General features: G+C 45.3%; 1 protein-coding gene across 7 annotated transcripts in view; it reads right to left on the bottom strand.

Moving 5' to 3' along the window:
• The window catches only part of EPHB2 (EPH receptor B2), a 165,267-nt gene that overhangs the window by 35,097 nt on the left and 115,080 nt on the right, over positions 1–15,090 (bottom strand). For all 7 annotated transcript variants that reach the window (XM_068241562.1, XM_068241564.1, XM_068241563.1 and 4 more), the window contains one exon: positions 11,721–12,056. In XM_068241562.1, the coding sequence (XP_068097663.1) occupies positions 11,721–12,056 (336 nt within the window). The remainder of the gene's footprint in view (positions 1–11,720; positions 12,057–15,090) is intronic.

Here is a 15,090-nt window from a genome sequence, read left to right as displayed (position 1 = left end):
GGAGATGTAGAAGAAATGGGACAGAGGCTGTGGAAGAGGAGATGTAGATGAAATGGGACAGAGGCTGTGAAAGAGGAGATGTAGAAGAAATGGGACAGAGGCTGTGGAAGAGGAGAAGTAGATGAAATGGGATAGAGGCTGTGGAAGAGGAGATGTAGAAGAAATGGGACAGAGGCTGTGGAAGAGGAAATGTAGAAGAAATGGGACAGAGGCTGTGAAAGAGGAGATGTAGAAGAAATGGGACAGAGGCTGTGGAAGAGGAGATGTAGATGAAATGGGACAGAGGCTGTGAAAGAGGAGATGTAGAAGAAATGGGACAGAGGCTGTGGAAGAGGAGATGTAGAAGAAATGGGACAGAAGCTGTGGAAGAGGAGATGTAAAAGAAATGGGACAGAGGCTGTGGAAGAGGGGATGTAGAAGAAATGGGACAGAGGCTGTTGAAGAGGAGATGTAGAAGAAATGGGACAGAGGCTGTGGAAGAAGAGATGTAGAAGAAATGTGACAGAGGCTGTGGAAGAGGAGATGTAGAAGAAATGGGATAGAGGCTGTGGAAGAGGAGATGTAGAAGAAATGGGACAGAGGCCGTGGAAGAGGAGATGTAGAAGAAATGGGACAGAGGCTGTGGAAGAGGAGATGTAGAAGAAATGGGACAGAAGCTGTGGAAGAGGAGATGTAGAAGAAATGGGACAGAGGCTGTGGAAGAGGAAATGTAGAAGAAATGGGACAGAGGCTGTGGAAGAGGAGATGTAGAAGAAATGGGGTAGAGGCTGTGGAAGAGGAGATGTAGATGAAATGGGGCAGAGGCTGTGGAAGAGGAGATGTAGATGAAATGGGGCAGAGGCTGTGGAAGAGGAGATGTAGAAGAAATGGGACAGAGGCTGTGAAAGAGGAGATGTAGATGAAATGGGACAGAGGCTGTGGAAGAGGAGATGTAGAAGAAATGGCACAGAGGCTGTGGAAGAGGAGATGTGGAAGAAATGGGATAGAGGCTGTGGAAGAGGAGATGTAGAAGAAATGAGACAGAGGCTGTGGAAGAGGAGATGTAGAATAAATGGGACAGAGGCTGTGGAAGAGGAGATGTAGAATAAATGGGACAGAGGCTGTGGAAGAGGAGATGTAGATGAAATGGGACAGAGGCTGTGGAAGAGGAGATGTAGATGAAATGGGACAGAGGCTGTGGAAGAGGAGATGTAGAAGAAATGGGACAGAGGCTGTGGAAGAGGAGATGTAGATGAAATGGGACAGAGGCTGTGGAAGAAGAGATGTAGATGAAATGGGACAGAGGCTGTGGAAGAGGAGATGTAGAAGAAATGGGACAGAGGCTGTGGAAGAGGAGATGTAGATGAAATGGGACAGAGGCTGTGAAAGAGGAGATGTAGAAGAAATGGGACAGAGGCTGTGGAAGAGGAGATGTAGATGAAATGGGATAGAGGCTGTGGAAGAGTAGATATAGAAGAAATGGGACAGAGGCTGTGGAAGAGGAGATGTAGAAGAAATGGGACAGAGGCTGTGGAAGAGGCGATGTAGAAGAAATGGGACAGAGGCTGTGAAAGAGGAGATGTAGAAGAAATGGGACAAAGGCTGTGGAAGAGGAGATGTAGATGAAATGGGACAGAGGCTGTGGAAGAGGAGATGTAGAAGAAATGGGACAGAGGCTGTGAAAGAGGAGATGTAGAAGAAATGAGACAGAGGCTGTGAAAGAGGAAATGTAGAAGAAATGGGACAGAGGCTGTGAAAGAGGAGATGTAGAAGAAATGGGACAGAGGCTGTGGAAGAGGAGATGTAGATGAAATGGGATAGAGGCTGTGGAAGAGGAGATGTAGAAGAAATGAGACAGAGGCTGTGAAAGAGGAAATGTAGAAGAAATGGGACAGAGGCTGTGAAAGAGGAGATGTAGAAGAAATGGGACAGAGGCTGTGAAAGAGGAGATGTAGATGAAATGGGACAGAGGCTGTGGAAGAGGAGATGTAGAAGAAATGGGACAGAGGCTGTGGAAGAGGAGATGTAGAAGAAATGGGACAGAGGCTGTGGAAGAGGAGATGTAGATGAAATGGGGCAGAGGCTGTGGAAGAGGAGATGTAGAAGAAATGGCGCAGAGGCTGTGGAAGAGGAGATGTAGAAGAAATGGGACAGAGGCTGTGGAAGAGGAGATGTAGAAGAAATGGGACAGAGGCTGTGGAAGAGGAGATGTGGAAGAAATGGGATAGAGGCTGTGGAAGAGGAGATGTAGAAGAAATGAGACAGAGGCTGTGGAAGAGGAGATGTAGAATAAATGGGACAGAGGCTGTGGAAGAGGAGATGTAGATGAAATGGGACAGAGGCTGTGGAAGAGGAGATGTAGATGAAATGGGACAGAGGCTGTGGAAGAGGAGATGTAGATGAAATGGGACAGAGGCTGTGGAAGAGGAGATGTAGATGAAATGGGACAGAGGCTGTGGAAGAGGAGATGTAGAATAAATGGGACAGAGGCTGTGGAAGAGGAGATGTAGAATAAATGGGACAGAGGCTGTGGAAGAGGAGATGTAGATGAAATGGGACAGAGGCTGTGGAAGAGGAGATGTAGATAAAATGTGACAGAGGCTGTGAAAGAGGAGATGTAGAAGAAATGTGACAGAGGCTGTGAAAGAGGAGATGTAGAAGAAATGGGACAGAGGCTGTGGAAGAGGAGATGTAGAAGAAATGGGACAGAGGCTGTGGAAGAGGAGATGTAGATGAAATGGGACAGAGGCTGTGAAAGAGGAGATGTAGAAGAAATGGGACAGAGGCTGTGGAAGAGGAGAAGTAGATGAAATGGGATAGAGGCTGTGGAAGAGGAGATGTAGAAGAAATGGGACAGAGGCTGTGGAAGAGGAAATGTAGAAGAAATGGGACAGAGGCTGTGAAAGAGGAGATGTAGAAGAAATGGGACAGAGGCTGTGGAAGAGGAGATGTAGATGAAATGGGACAGAGGCTGTGAAAGAGGAGATGTAGAAGAAATGGGACAGAGGCTGTGGAAGAGGAGATGTAGATGAAATGGGATAGAGGCTGTGAAAGAGGAGATGTAGAAGAAATGGGACAGAGGCTGTGGAAGAGGAGATGTAGATGAAATGGGACAGAGGCTGCAGAAGAGGAGATGTAGAAGAAATGGGACAGAGGCTGTGGAAGAGGAGATGTAGAAGAAATGGGACAGAGGCCGTGGAAGAGGAGATGTAGAAGAAATGGGACAGAAGCTGTGGAAGAGGAGATGTAAAAGAAATGGGACAGAGGCTGTGGAAGAGGGGATGTAGAAGAAATGGGACAGAGGCTGTTGAAGAGGAGATGTAGAAGAAATGGGACAGAGGCTGTGGAAGAAGAGATGTAGAAGAAATGTGACAGAGGCTGTGGAAGAGGAGATGTAGAAGAAATGGGATAGAGGCTGTGGAAGAGGAGATGTAGAAGAAATGGGACAGAGGCCGTGGAAGAGGAGATGTAGAAGAAATGGGACAGAGGCTGTGGAAGAGGAGATGTAGAAGAAATGGGACAGAAGCTGTGGAAGAGGAGATGTAGAAGAAATGGGACAGAGGCTGTGGAAGAGGAAATGTAGAAGAAATGGGACAGAGGCTGTGGAAGAGGAGATGTAGATGAAATGGGACAGAGGCTGTGGAAGAGGAGATGTAGAAGAAATGGGGTAGAGGCTGTGGAAGAGGAGATGTAGATGAAATGGGGCAGAGGCTGTGGAAGAGGAGATGTAGATGAAATGGGGCAGAGGCTGTGGAAGAGGAGATGTAGAAGAAATGGGACAGAGGCTGTGAAAGAGGAGATGTAGATGAAATGGGACAGAGGCTGTGGAAGAGGAGATGTAGAAGAAATGGCACAGAGGCTGTGGAAGAGGAGATGTGGAAGAAATGGGATAGAGGCTGTGGAAGAGGAGATGTAGAAGAAATGAGACAGAGGCTGTGGAAGAGGAGATGTAGAATAAATGGGACAGAGGCTGTGGAAGAGGAGATGTAGAATAAATGGGACAGAGGCTGTGGAAGAGGAGATGTAGATGAAATGGGACAGAGGCTGTGGAAGAGGAGATGTAGATGAAATGGGACAGAGGCTGTGGAAGAGGAGATGTAGAAGAAATGGGACAGAGGCTGTGGAAGAGGAGATGTAGATGAAATGGGACAGAGGCTGTGGAAGAAGAGATGTAGAATAAATGGGACAGAGGCTGTGGAAGAGGAGATGTAGAATAAATGGGACAGAGGCTGTGGAAGAGGAGATGTAGAATAAATGGGACAGAGGCTGTGGAAGAGGAGATGTAGATGAAATGGGACAGAGGCTGTGGAAGAGGAGATGTAGAAGAAATGGGATAGAGGCTGTGGAAGAGGAGATGTAGATGAAATGGGATAGAGGCTGTGGAAGAGGAGATGTAGATGAAATGGGGCAGAGGCTGTGGAAGAGGAGATGTAGAAGAAATGGGATAGAGGCTGTGGAAGAGGAGATGTTGAAGAAATGGGACAGAGGCTGTGGAAGAGGAGATGTAGAAGAAATGGGATAGAGGCTGTGGAAGAGATGTTGAAGAAATGGGACAGAGGCTGTGGAAGAGGAGATGTAGAAGAAATGGGACAGAGGCTGTGGAAGAGATGTGGAAGAAATGGGACAGAGGTTGTGGAAGAGGAGATGTTGAAGAAATGGGACAGAGGCTGTGGAAGAGGAGATGTAGATGAAATGGGATAGAGGCTGTGGAAGAGGAGATGTAGATGAAATGGGATAGAGGCTGCGGAAGAGGAGATGTAGATGAAATGGGATAGAGGCTGTGGAAGAGGAGATGTTGAAGAAATGGGATAGAGGCTGTGGAAGAGATGTTGAAGAAATGGGACAGAGGCTGTGGAAGAGGAGATGTAGAAGAAATGGGACAGAGTCTGTGGAAGAGATGTGGAAGAAATGGGATAGAGGTTGTGGAAGAGGAGATGTAGATGAAATGGGATAGAGGCTGTGGAAGAGGAGATGTAGATGAAATGGGATAGAGGCTGTGGAAGAGGAGATGTTGAAGAAATGGGACAGAGGCTGTGGAAGAGGAGATGTAGAAGAAATGGGATAGAGGCTGTGGAAGAGATGTTGAAGAAATGGGACAGAGGCTGTGGAAGAGATGTGGAAGAAATGGGACAGAGGCTGTGGAAGAGGAGATGTAGAAGAAATGGGACAGACGCTGTGGAAGAGGAGATGTAGAAGAAATGGGACAGAGGCTGTGGAAGAGGAGATGTAGATGAAATGGGGCAGAGGCTGTGGAAGAGGAGATGTAGAAGAAATGGGACAGAGGCTGTGGAAGAGGAGATGTAGATGAAATGGGGCAGAGGCCATGGAAGAGGAGATGTAGAAGAAATGGGACAGAGGCTGTGGAAGAGGAGATGTAGAAGGCTCAGAAAGAGATAAAGTCAAGGCTGTGGAAGATAACGGACGTTGTGTAAGGGCTGGTTCACACTGGGTCCGGGAACGTATCCGTGGCTGCGTTTTTTAGAACATGAACAGAAGGTCCGGATTTGCTGCATTTTCCCGGACTTCACATCGACATGGATACACGGAGGGGTAGTCGCAGGCACTAGAAAAACGGATCCCCCTCTACACAGGCAGATTTGGACACAGAAACGGATCAGTTTCTGTGGGGGGAGAGGGGCCGCCATGCTGGAGGGGAAAGCAGCCAGGATGGGGGTGGCAGCGGGCACGTTCCCCCCTCTCACCTGGGTAAGCCCCCCGCTACCCCCTCCAGCTATTTGCGCAAATTGTTAAAATATAATGTCCGCAGCGAGTGGGGAAGATTACCTTCTCTCTACATCCTCCGCTCACCTCGTCACTTCCTGCAATGCCGCCCTCCGAAGTATAGAGGGTGACATTGCAGGAAGCCTAGCGGCGAGCGGTGGAAGTGGAGGGAAGGTAATCTTCCCTGCTCGCTGCGGACATTATATTTTAACAATTTGTGCAAATAACTGGAGGGGAGCGAGGACGGGCGACACAGGTGAGGGAGGGGGGCCCGCTGCCTGCCACATTTGCTTCCCCCTTCACTTCGGCAAACCCCCCTCCCCCCAGGCATACTTTTCCACTGACTGGAAGTGTATGCTCCAAATACATTTAAAAGCATAAAAACTGAGTGGGGGAGGGGAGGCTGGGATACCAAACCAGATCCGATCTGTCACGGACCTAGTGTGGACCTAGCCTGAAAGGAGACAAGGGATGACATAGGGTGTGGTTTAGGAAACGTAGGAAGGGATGATGTAGGTTTATGATAGTAATAATATACTAGCATTTTTATAATGCTTTTCTCCTGTCCAACATAAAGCGCATGGAAGCTACAGCCACTAGGGAGCATTAAGGAGTTTTGCCCAAGGGATCCTTACTGAATAGATACGTGGGCTTGAGCCAGGAGTCTAACCCTGCTCTCCTATGTTAGAGGCAGTGTCTTTAACCAGCCTTTGTAGAAAATGAGACATAGGAGGATCTGGATGATATTATGATAGGAGAACATGCAAAAGGAGAGACAATGGAGGCTACATAAGAAGAGACGTTAGAGAAGAACATAGTACAGAAGAGTAAGGAATGAAGAAGCCTGGAATGAATTGGAATGGCTGCAGTAGGACTGCTATACTGTGACACAATAAGGCAGGGTGGGACATTCATGCCACGGTGAGGAGTAAACCTTCAGCCCCCCAACGTACACACACTGAAGTCATTTCCATCCAGGCTGCAATGTGGAAAATAGCTTTATACTCTGGGTGAAACAGCAACATAACACTATCATACCCAGAAATCTTTCCAGTGTTACATTTTTAGTGTTACATTGCAGGGACATTACAGAGTGGGATGGCTTCATCCAGCTCTCATCATTCATTACTCTGAAACAGATACCTTCCAACTCATCTATATTTTTCTCTTCAAATGTCCATAAAATATGACTTACAGACTTTAAAGAGGAACTTTAACCAAGGATTGCACTTAAAGTGGACCTAAACCAAACATTTTTTTAATTAAAAATATTTAGTTGCACCACGCTGACACATACAAAGATAAATAAACACTCCTTCAAACCTATGAGCATTTCAGTGCATGCTTTTCACCCTTCTCTTTTCATAACTAGGGTTATACAGGTGACAGCCATTAGCAATTCCTCCTTTGCCGGACACCATCTACTCCACCAGTCTGCCGGATTCTGTCCCGGCAATATGAAAGGAAGGGAGGGGTTCCTCCAATAATTGTAAACTATTTTATATTTGTCATCATGCAGCTGAAAAAAGGCTGCTATTTATTATTATAATTTAGAAAATAGATTTTATTTCTGAAATCTTGTATTTTTAATTTGGGTCCACTTTAACACTAATCAGTAGCTGATACCCCATTTACGATGAGAAATCTTTTCCATTTCTCAAATAGATCATCAGGGGTATCTGTGTGGCTGATATTGTGGTGAAACCCCTCCCACCGTGTGATGTCATGACCATTGTCCAGACAGTTTGCTGACTGTGGGAAATAAGGGATTTTTCCAACTGCCAAGCAAGCAGGATCTCCCTCTGTGCATAGAACTCTCAGTAACAAACATTCTGTACAGATCACCTGACAGTACAAAAGATGTCACCACCAGTGATACATTTCAGAATGTGAATCAGGGAGAGGAAAGATTTTACAATGGGAAAACACTGACCAAATAATCTATAAATGAATATTGTAAACAATAAGCAATTGTAATCATTATGTTATTTTCCCACTACAGTTCCTCTTGAAAAGGCATGTGTTGAACCTGTTGGGCAAATGTAGGGTACCTACAAATTACATTTTGAGGCCTGGTAAAGCTGTCCAATCTCAGAGAGGAATAAGGTGGAGAGCACTTCAGCGAGCAATGACCTCTGGCCTACATAATCATACCTGCACTGCACACTGACTGCAGCAGAAACCCAGCAGAGACCCAGACTGCCAGTAAATGAGGTTGTGGAGAAGAGGGAGAGGAAATATTTGAATGACAACAGATGGCAAGATGGAAGTCCATGAAATAGGAGGAAAGACTATCAAACACACCAGAGACTAAGAGATTTCCTTCTTGATGTGCGAGAAAGTACACAGAATAACTATGCAGACATTTTTTTAGCTTGAAGCCGATCTCTGTGCCATGACAGCTGACTTCTTTCCCAATAAAGCCAGCTCTGAATATTCAGCGCATAATGCTATAAATTATGTAATACTCATACACTAGAGGGGTCCGTGCTACACTGCAACACCAGACAACACCCCTCTGTGCAAAACAGCCCCTCTCTGTGCCAGACAACACTCCTCTGTGCCAAACACCCCTCTGTGCCAGACAACACCCCTCTGTGCCAGACAACACTCCTCTGTGCTAGACAACACCCCTCTGTGCCAGACACCTCCTCTCTGTGCCAGACAACACCCCTCTGTGCTATATAACCCCTCTATGTGCCAGACAATCCCTCTCTGTGCCAGACAACACCCCTCTGTGCCAGACAATCCCTCTCTGTGCCAGACAACACCCCTCTGTGCCAGACAATCCCTCTCTGTGCCAGACAATACCCCTCTGTGCCAGACAACACCCCCTGTGCCAAACACCCCTCTGTGCCAGACAACACTCCTCTGTGCCAAACACCCCTCTGTGCCAGACAACACTCCTCTGTGCCAGACAACACTCCTCTGTGCCAGACAACACCCTTCTGTGCCAGACAACACCCCTCTGTGCTAGACAACACCCCTCTGTGCCAGACATCTCCTCTCTGTGCCAGACAACACCCCTCTGTGCAATATAACCCCTCTATGTGCCAGACAATGCCTCTCTGTGCCAGACAACACCCCTCTGTGCTATATAACACCTCTATGTGCCAGACAATCCCTCTCTGTGCCAGACAACACCCCTCTGTGCCAGACAATCCCTCTCTGTGCCAGACAACACCCCTCTGTGCCAGACAATCCCTCTCTGTGCCAGACAACACCTCTCTGTGCCAGACAACACCCCTCTGTGCTATATAACCCCTCTCTGTGCCAGACAATCCCTCTTTGTGCCAGACAATCCCTCTCTGTGCCAGACAACACCCCTCTGTGCTATATAACCCCTCTCTGTGCCAGACAACACCCCTCTGTGCTATATAACCCCTCTCTGTGCCAGACAACAACCATCTGTGCCAGACAGCACTCATCTGTGCCAGACAGTCCCTCTCTGTGCCAGACAACACCCATCTGTGCCAGACAACACCCATCTGTGGCAGACAACACCTCTCTGTGCCAGACAACACCAATCTGTGCCAGAAAATCCCTTTCTCTGCCAGACAACACCCATCTGTGCCAGACAATCCCTCTCTGTGCCTGACAACATCCCTCTGTGCCAGACAACACTTCTCTGTGCCAGACAACAGCCCTCTGTGCTATATAACCCCTCTCTGCCAGACAACACCTCTATGTGCTAGACAACATCTATTTGTGTCAGACAACACTTCTCTGTGCTATGCCAGACAACACCCCTCTATGCCAAGAGCACCCATCACTGTGCCAGACAACTCCTATCTATGACCCCTCTTCATACCAGACAAGACCCCATCAGTGCCAGAAAACACCCCTCTGTGCCCGACAGCCGCTTTCTATGGCAGACAACATCCCTCTGTGCCAGACAACCCCATTCTGTTCCAGACAACACCCTCACTGCCAGATGATACACTCATTGCCAGACAACACCCCTTCTGTGTCAGACAACCCCTCTCAGAGTCAGACAGTTTGTAAAAAAAACAAGCATTTTTGAAATGATTGCAGCGAGAATGCATTATATTTGTAGTATTGTTTTGCACACTTAAGGATAAAACTCACTGTCTTTAGGTGGAGTGCAACAGCTGAAAATGAAGGATGGCGCTCTCTGTGCATTATTCAACAGAGAAAAGATCTGGCACATCCAAAGTAAATCTTTATTGGTTCCATGTAAAAGCATATAGCCAGCGTTTCGGAGCCACCTAGGACCCCTTTATCAAGGCAACATTTGCTTGGAGGCAAAAATCTGTCTGCCGCTGTGTAAAAATTCCCATAGAGGAAGTGGAAGTCTGGCTCCTCTAAACACTCGCATGCAGCGATGTGTACTCATCTGGCATCAGCAACAGAGTACATATTGCTGTGTGCGAGTGTTTAGAGGAGCCTGACTCCCACTTCCTCTACAGGAATTTTTACACAGCAGCAGACAGATTGTTGCCTCCAAGCAAACGTTGCCTTGATAAAGGGGCCCTACGTGGCTCTGAAACGCTAGATATATGCTTTTACATGAAACCAATAAAGATTTACTTTGGATGTGCCAGCTGTTTTCTCTGTTAGGTGAGAATGTGTCTATAAAGACAAAAGATGAACAGGAACTCCGCAATGGTGGCCTCCAGATTGCTCTCACTGCAGTTCATAATCATTGGACAGGAAAATACGGGCCACTGTAAAGACCTGGGGCTTAATTCACTAAGACAAATAGCATGCCTTATCAAAATTAGCACGCCTTATCAAAGTTAACATGCCTTATCAGAGCAGCATAGTGAGCACTATGAATCCGCAGGGGCTCAGGACAGTGGAGCTTTCGTCATTGCCAATTAGCAGGCATAAATTCACTATGCTACTCTGATAAGGCATGTTAACTTTGATAAGGCGTGCTATTTGTCTTAGTGAATCAAGTCCCTGGACTCCTACATATATAAACTGCTGTCCGTGAAGATTTACCAGACTACTTATTTATGTTTCCCGCTTCATGGGAATCAGTGCACTGCTGTCACTCTGTTGTGCCGTGGTGAGAAGGTTCTTATCAGCTGCCTCCACTCACACCTCAACCTAGCTTGTCAGGAATATGTGATGAAAGATCAAACCTAATACTTTGTTCTGTGTCGGTATCAGCAAGGGTTGTATCGGAAGCACTGAGATCAGGAAGCCTCTGTGAGGTCCCTCTACATTTACAGAGAGTCAAAACATTTGTAAAAACTATACAACTAGATGACAGGACAAACATCTGATCCTCAAGGGAAAACCTCATTACTGAAATAATTTATGATGAGAGACTACTGTTACTGTTAAAGAAACATGATTGATTAAAATGTTTTTTTTTAACCTGGGATTGAGAGAGTTCCTGAAGTGCTGGTAAATAATAATGTATACGATTTACTTGTTTATCTCTTTTGTTTACTGTATCAAATTCATTTCACTATGACCTAACGGCAGTCTGCTCTAATCTGAGAGCAGAGTGAGCCATGAGGGGAGGGGGAATTCCCTCACAGTGCATCTGTTAACCCTGTGTGTGAGGGAAAGTTCTCAGCAGCTGCAGCTGCCTGTGTCCTGTGTCTCTGAGTGAAGTGTCTGAAGAGAGCAGAGGAAATTTAACATGTTATAAACTTTATATTGTGTGTGACACCACAGCTTTTCATACTTTTTTTTGCTCCCAGAGAAAAAAAAATCTGTAGTCTGATATGCAAAAAACAACAACACTGGCTGTGCATTGAAGCAGACACCCCTTTTGAGAATGATTTGTCCCAATAGAGCAAAATCCTACACACAATGAATTAAAGCTTTTGCCTCTGATATTTAACATGAAAAGTAGGAAAATGTTTACACAGCTACTGAGACATTATTTGTACATTGTCATTTAAGAACACTTGGTTTGATATTGTTCCTTTAATCTGTAGAACCTCTGTGGTCACATGACTATGTTGGGCCATGGATAGATGGAGGGTATAGGGAAGTGAAGGAGTACTGGGGCTTTTACAACTCCCATGGCCACTTACCTGCCTGGTTGGTGGTGATGTTGACAGAAGCAAAGTGTGGCGAGTATGGGCTCTGGTCTGTCACGCCATTCACAGCTTGGATCTCGAAGGTGTACTGCGTGTGGGCCAGGAGGTCACTGATGTACACGCGGGGTTCCGTGAGCCCAAGCTGTCGAGGAGCGAATTGTACATTGTCCCCACAGCGCGTGCAGGCGCCACGCCCAGATCCACAGCTCTTACAGATGATATTGTAGACCAGATCTTCACGGCCGCCAGAATCTCGCGGGGGAGACCACTCCAGCATCAGTGAGGTCTCATTCACACTGGAGATGACACTCTGAGGAGCCGAAGGGGTAGCTGAAAATACAGAGAAAAGGGTGATGAGTGGTTATTTATACATAGTATATATACACTAAGGGCAAGTAGATAGTTATAGTAACTACATACAGGGCTGTGGAGCCGGAGCAATTTTGGGTACCTGGAGTCGAAGTTGGAGCCGGAGTCAGGGGTTTCCTAAACTGAGGAGTCGGAATCAGATGATTTTTGTTCCAAATCCACAGCCCTGGTAAGTATTAGGGCCTGTTTCCCCTTCTAGATGTAGAAAACTGATTCCAATGAATGCCTATGGGAAATCTGCATCAGAAAAAATGCGTTTAGAGGAAACAGGCCCATAGGCATTCATTGGAGTCAGTGTTTCTGCATCCAGAATCCACGTGTAGTGGAGACAGGTACTTAGGGCTTGATTCACTAAAGAGTGCTAACTGTTAGCACGGCCGTGTTCACACGAATTTTCGCATTGCGCGTGATCACGAATTTTCGTGCGAAACGATAACGCTTTCGCGCGAAAACGATATCGATTTCGCGGTAAGAATCGCGTTTGCGCACAAAAACGTTATCATTTCGCATGAAAATTCGTGATCGCGCGCAATGCGAAAATTCGCGCGAAACCGGCTGTGCTAACAGTTAGCACTCTTTTGTGAATCAAGCCCTTAGACTTAGGAAGTGGAGCCACAGTCAATTAGATTTGTTTAATTTTAATGCAAATTGTTGATGCCAAAGACTGCAAAGCTCACAAACTTGGTCACTTAGTAATTGTGTGTTAGGGTTAAAAAAAGTGGCCGAAGCCAACACGAGCCAAATACATACCTGGACCATCAGCTAGTATTTATATATAGTACAAACAGGGGTTGTACAAAATAATGGAAACACCTAACATGTTGGCATCTTAATCTTTGAACATGTTTTAAACAATCAAAACTTGACATAGGTTACATTTTTTTTGTTTATTATTTTTGTTATTTGATATGTTTAATTAAAATAATTGTTTTTTTACAGATATTTAAACAGTTTAAAAAGTTGGTTATAATTTATAAAAATGGCAGATCTCTCAGACTTTCAAAGAGGCCAAATTGTTGGCGCTTGTATAGCAGGTGCTACTGTAACAGAAACTGCCCGAATGCTTGGCATTTCAAGAGGTACTGTCTCAAAAGTAATGACTGCCTTTGAAAGAAAAGGAAAAACGTCCTCAGCAAAGCACTGTTGTAGCCGAAAGTCGAAGTTGTCTGAGAGAGACCGTCAGACTCTAAATCGAATTGTTAGAAAATCTTGCAAGACCACCGCTCCTAAAATCACTGCAGAATCACTGCAGAACTGAATGAACACCTACAGAACCCAGTTTCCACAAAAACTGTTCATCGAGAGCTGCACAAATCTGGATTCCACGGAAGAACTGCAATTAGAAAACCTCTGCTCTCAAACACAAATGTTTCAAAGCATTTAGAGTTGCGCAAATTTTTTGCGCAATTCTCAATTTTACTGGTAGCGCGCCCAGGCTATGCATATGCATAGGTAGAATTTAGTTAGTGTTAGGTCCCCTCCCATGGAGGAAAGACTTCTTCGACAGTGGGAGGGACGAGTACCTAACAAATTGCATGCAAGCTGTTAGTGGAAACTAACATCCTCCAAGTGGTAGACAGGTCATGTGTATGCTCATTGTGTATTTTATCCCATGAGTGGGGTTTGCACTTTTTTGCAGGTAAGCATTCATCTGTTTTTTCATTTCTTTGCTAAAGCATTTAGAGTGGTGTAGAAACCACCAGAATTGGTCTCTTGAGCAGTGGAAAAATTTGATTTTCTCTGAAGAATCATCGTTTACCTTATTTCCAACCTCCGGCCGAGTGTACATTTGGAGACAGCCGAAAGAAGCATTTCATCCAGACTGCCTTCTCCCAACCGTAAACATGGCGGGGGTTCTGTGATGATCTGGGGTGCTATTTCTTGGAAATCCGCCATGCCAATGATTTCCATTCATGGAAGAATTAACAGCCGAGACTATTTAGGAATTTTGTGCGACCAAGTTCATCCTATGGTTCAAGAACTGTTTCTGGAGGGGAATGCCATCTTTCAAGATGATAATGGCCCAATCCATACAGCTGGAACTGTTAGGGAATGGCACGAGGAACATTCTAATGAAGTTGAGCATCTCATCTGGCCACCACAATCCCCAGACCTCAACATTATTGAGCATTTATGGTCGTTCTTAGAGATTCAAATAAAAAGTCGATTTCCGCCGCCATCGTCACTAAAAGAACTGGAAGGTGTTTCAACTGAAGAATGGGCTAAACTTCCTTTGGAAACAATTCACAATTTGTATGAATCAATACCTCGGAGAATTGAGGCTGTAATTGCTGCAAAAGGTGGACCTACCCCATATTAAAATATAGGTTGTTGATTTTTCAAGGTGTTTCCATTAATTTGTCCAATCCCTGTATATACTAAGGGCAAGGGGATAGCTATAGTACCTACTGTATATAAGTACATGGCAGAGTGAGGAATATATACAGATCAGTGATGCAAATACATGGCTCAGTAAGGACTATCAGGAATGCAAATATATGACTCAGTAAGGAATATATAGAGATCAGTAATGCAAGTACATGGCTCAGTAAGCAATATATAGATATCAGTAATGCAAGTACATGGCTCAGTAATGAATATATAGAGATCAGTAATGCAAGTACATATCCCAGTAAGGAATATACACTGTATAGAGTTCAGTCATGCAAGTACATGGCTCAGTAAGGAATATATAGAGATCAGTAATGCAAGTACATGGTTCAGTAAGGAATATATAGAGTTCAGTAATGCAAGTACATATCCCAGTAAGGAATATATAGAGATCAGTAATGCAAGTACATGGCTCAGTAAGGAATATATATAGATCAGTAATGCAAGTACAAGGCTCAGTAAGGAATATATAGAGATCAGTAATGCAAGTACATGGCTCAGTAAGGAATATATATAGATCAGTAATGCAAGTACATGGCTCAGTAAGGAATATATATAGATCAGTAATGCAAGTACATGGCTCAGTAAGGAATATATAGAGTTC

Source organism: Hyperolius riggenbachi, chromosome 6, assembly GCF_040937935.1.
Source record: "Hyperolius riggenbachi isolate aHypRig1 chromosome 6, aHypRig1.pri, whole genome shotgun sequence".
Taxonomy (NCBI): Eukaryota; Metazoa; Chordata; class Amphibia; order Anura; family Hyperoliidae; genus Hyperolius; species Hyperolius riggenbachi.
This window is presented reverse-complemented; position numbering and strand designations above follow the sequence as displayed.